This window comes from Ammodytes marinus (genome assembly GCF_949987685.1).
Source record: "Ammodytes marinus genome assembly, chromosome: 22".
NCBI lineage: Eukaryota > Metazoa > Chordata > Actinopteri > Uranoscopiformes > Ammodytidae > Ammodytes > Ammodytes marinus.
The window spans coordinates 2,437,797-2,442,796 of NC_137226.1; the positions used below are offsets into that span (position 1 = coordinate 2,437,797).

Genomic DNA, 5,000 nt, shown 5'->3' on the forward strand with positions numbered 1-5,000 from the left:
ACCGCTGTAACTCACGGAGTTTACGGAGGTTATAAAGACAGACAGGCGGATAGAATCACACACACACAAGTCTATTGGTGGAGAGATGGAGACCACAGGTAAACTTTTCTTAATGCGTGGCAGATTGACAGACAGACAGACACGCAGGCAGACAGACAGACAGACAGACAGACAGACAGACAGGCAGTAAAATAAGCTGAAATTTCTATTTTTCTTATGACCATCTTGAATGTATTCCAACAAAGAATTCTATCTACGATTTATATTTTTAACATGTATTAGTTTTATATCACTGTCAGAGTTGTAACTGTAAACCCAAGTCCACCAACTCCTTCTAACTATGTAATGTGTGGAGTTAGTTTCATGATAGTAAAGCATCTGAAAAGAGTTATAGGCATATTTATCAATCCACATGTAAGATATTGTCATTTAAGTTTGATGAACGTTCCAGAAATGTAATGCCAACAAGTGTTAAAATAGCGTTTTTTTTTCCATTTTAGGTTGATAGTCTGATAACCAAACACCCAAAGTAATTGACTACATTTAAGCCTACATTTGTGGACCTTTTGTTTTACTTACACTACTTAATTTCCAAATTGTATAATATAGGCTAGGCTAGTCCACCAGCTATAACATTAAAACAATATTATGTATTTGTAATAAAACTTGGGCAATTCTCCTGCATAGGAAGTAGGCTACTTTTATTTATAGTAACTTTACTACATTATTCTTTCAATATTTTGAATGCAGGACTTAAGGTATTTGACATTGTAGTATTGGTACTTTTATATATACTTCCGGATATCTTAAACTCAACCACTTACCTTTTTGAACTATAGTTACCACATAAGGCTGCTATAAACATAACATTACATAAGACTTATTGTATTGGATATCAACTTTAAAGGTGCTACGAGGAACTTTTTAATATTTCTGAAACAGTCTAATTTTTCCTCTTATGATCATAAATTACATGTAACAGCAAACGAGACCATCAGTGCAAAGAATGCTATTTTTATATAGTTTTTCTTAATGTCTTTGTCATGGGTATACACTCACCCAGGAACAACAGCTGGCGTAGTAAAAACACTTCTGCTTTTTTCACGGGGGCACTAGAATTAACAAAAGCTGAAAGTTCCTCGTAGCACCTTTTTAAAAACAACCAATTTTTCTTTTTGCACTATAGCTACTGCATAAAGCTGCTGTAAACAAACATAACATAACATAAGACTTATTGTATCGGATATCAACTTTAATATGGCAGTGTCTACTAGAACTTTTACTATTGTTTTGTGTTTTAATTTAATTAAAATTCTAGCTTTTTTGTGTCTTTATGATGTTTTGGATGTAATGTATTTTACTTATTTCACTAGACAGCACTTTGGTGGTCCACCTCAGCTGTTATTTCATTTTTTCATTTAACTTTTATTTATCCTCGAGAGACCAATTGAGGGGTGACCCTCATTTTCAATGACGTCGAGTTACGTTATAAATGTGCTATGTAAATAAAGTTGACTTGACTTGACTTATATTAACTTTGAGAGGGATCCCTTACTTTGTCGACTCTCCCTGAGATTTCTTAAATTTTTTAATCCCGGTAAAGGGTTTTTTACTGGGAGTTTTTTCTCAGCCGAGCTAAGGGTGTAAGGGCAGGGTGTCATATTGTATCATATTGTATGGAATGTAAAGCCCACAGACAAATGTCTATTTGTGATTTTGGGCTATACAAAAAAAACATTTACCTTTTTTTCTGTTCTTTTCCCAGTGTGAACATCTTGCTCATTTTTGCTAACCAAAACTTGGGATATTAAGCTAAGCTAAGCTACGCTACGAGCTAACGGACACTTCCCATCCAGAACCATGGCGGACAGACTATTAAATTTAACGGCTAACGGGCGCATCATCGCGGGCCTTCTGGTGAACTTGCTATCCTCCATTTGCATCGTGTTAATGAACAAATGGATCTATGTACACTACGGTTTTCCCAACATCACAATGACGCTGGTACATTTCCTGGTGACATGGCTTGGACTCTTTATATGCAGCAAAATGGACATGTTCTCGCCAAAAAGCCTCCCGATCCGAAAGCTTGTTTTGCTGGCTCTGAGTTTTTGTGGGTTTGTGGCGTTCACGAATCTGTCGCTACAGAACAACTCCATAGGAACGTACCAGCTGGCTAAAACCATGACAACGCCGGTGATCATACTCATACAGACGACCTTCTACAACAAGACCTTCTCCACCAAGATCAAGCTGACACTGGTGAGGACAGAGAAGTTTTTAAGTGTACACACACACACACACACACAGATGCACAAGTGTAACACACACACACGCACACACACAATGTATAGGCCTGCATACACATACTCACTCACACACACACACACACACACACACACACACACACACACACACACACACACACACACACACACACACACACACACACACACACACACACACACACACACACACACACACACACACACACACACACACACACACACACACACACAGCCTTGTCTCTGTGTGTGTAACTTTGTGTTATGGTAATCTGAACGCAATAACTTGTTTAAAGGTGTAGCCAGTGATTCTGGAGAACGCTTGTTGTCAAAATCACCTTTTGTCAAAATCAGTGAATATCTCCTCATGATCCGCTACCTGTCCGCACTGTGTGTTTGCACGTTTTATGGTCTCACTGTCTAACCCTACATTTTCCCATGCGTGACATCACACATGGTAAAATGTAGGGTTAGGATTAACAGGACAGCTGGGCCAAGGGAAGACTGAGGGAAGAAAAAACCTCATTCATTATATTATAATAGTGATTTTATAATGATAGAACGCCAGAAGTATTACTTTAAGGATACGTGACTGCCGATGTGTTTCCAATGATCCAGTAGATTGAAAGGTTTACCAGGAATGCCACTACGCCCGATAGCAACACTGTAATAGTGATTTTATAATGATAGAACGCTGGTTCCGTATGGGTGAAGTATTCCTTTAAGATTTTGTTTTAGCCAGATGGTGGTATTATTGTTTCCAACCCACTAACTATCTGCTTGTCTCCCTCCAGTTGCCCATAGTACTCGGAGTGATTCTGAACTCGTATTACGACGTGCGGTTCAACGTGCTCGGGACTGTGTTCGCCACGCTCGGAGTTCTGGTGACGTCGCTGTATCAAGTGGTGAGTAAACACTTTGATGACGGACGAGAATTTTTTTTTTTTATTATTATTTTTTTCTGCTTTGATTTTGTTTGATGTTTTTTATGTTGTGATAGTGTTTGTTTGTGTGTTTTGTGCAAAAAAAGAAAAAATTTCAATAAATATGATAAAGTGGTGAGTAAAACAAACACATTGAAACAAAATGTCTGACATATGAAAATTTATTATTTGTGAAATGTTCGGTATTTAAATGAATCATTTTCCATTTGAAGCAACTGCAACACCTTATAGTGAAATTTAACCAACACTGAATATTTCTGTCTCTCTCTCTCTGTGTCTGCCTGTCTGTCTGTCTCTCTCCCAGTGGGTGGGAGCCAAACAACATGAGCTCCAGGTGAACTCAATGCAGCTCCTGTACTATCAGGTATGACTCAGCGCACACACACGCACGCACACACACACACACACACACACACACACACACACACACACACACACACACACACACACACACACACACACACACACACACACACACACACACACACACACACACACACACACACACACACACACACACACACACACACACACACACACACACACACACACACACACACACACACACACACACACACACACACACACACACACACACACACACACACACACACACACACCAAAACAAAGAGTGCACAATAGTAGAATGAACCGTATCAGTAGATGTATTGCTTTATAATGACCTATTTATAATGTCACTTGTGACTTGTGGCTTTAACAGTACAAGGGTCACTTAAAGGTGCAGTCAGCTATTTTGGAGAACGCTCGTTGTCAAAATCACTTTTTTTGGTGAATATCACGATCTGCTACCTGTCAGTACTGTGTGAATGTGCTTGAAAAAACTACGATGGGCCCACTTACATGTTTAAATGTTGTCAGTAGTTTATAGAGCAAAACCAAAATGTTCATTCTACTCAAACATATTTTTTAATTTTTCATTTAACTTTTATTTATCCTCGAGAGACCAGTTGAGGGCTGACCCTCATTTTCAATGACGTCGAGTTCAAACAAATTCAAAGGAAAAACAACAATACTTAAATAATATTCAACGCAAATACATCAAATACATAACAACAGGTGAAGAGAAAAACAATTGAAACATTTACACAGTGGTGAAGAGTGGCAGCAATTACAATTAAATGGGTGAAAGTACAATATAGCCTAATTAAAACAGTTATAGGTAGAGTTTGGCAGATTTAAGATAGTTTGTTTAAATTGGTTAGGGTTAGGGTTAGGGTTAAATAGTTAAGCAAGAGACACTGAATATTTGGAGTGGTCTCTTCATTTTTTCCAGAGCTGTATGTAATGTTAACTCATGATGACTATCCTTTCAGGCTCCTCTGTCTTCGGGCATCCTGCTCTGTGTTGTCCCGATATTTGAGCCTCTAACGGGAGACGGAGGAATATTTGGACCCTGGTCTGTACCGGCTCTGGTGAGAAATCAACATGACACACACACACACACACACACACACACACACACGCACGCACGCACGCACGCACACACACACACACGCACGCACAGACACACTCACTCACTCACACAAAGCTATAGTGTGTAATGTCAGGTTACATTCAAGCCATTCTCACCTGGCTTTTTGATCTGTATCGATGACTTGTCTCACACACACACACACACACACACACACACACACACACACACACACACACACACACACACACACACACACACACACACACACACACACACACACACACACACACACACACACATCATGGTACGTTGTCATGTTGCTATGCATTAATATTG

At 39.1% G+C, this 5,000-nt stretch overlaps 1 protein-coding gene across 1 annotated transcript in view; it reads left to right on the forward strand.

The window, feature by feature from the left end:
• slc35e3 (solute carrier family 35 member E3) overlaps nucleotides 1–5,000 on the forward strand; it is an 8,632-nt gene that overhangs the window by 94 nt on the left and 3,538 nt on the right. Inside the window, exons 1-5 of the mRNA XM_080050824.1 lie at nucleotides 1–98; nucleotides 1,766–2,262; nucleotides 3,080–3,190; nucleotides 3,534–3,593; nucleotides 4,564–4,662. The exon at nucleotides 1–98 is cut by the window's left edge and continues 94 nt beyond it. Of these exons, the coding sequence (XP_079906950.1) occupies nucleotides 1,861–2,262; nucleotides 3,080–3,190; nucleotides 3,534–3,593; nucleotides 4,564–4,662 (672 nt within the window). The 5' untranslated portion in view covers nucleotides 1–98; nucleotides 1,766–1,860. The remainder of the gene's footprint in view (nucleotides 99–1,765; nucleotides 2,263–3,079; nucleotides 3,191–3,533; nucleotides 3,594–4,563; nucleotides 4,663–5,000) is intronic.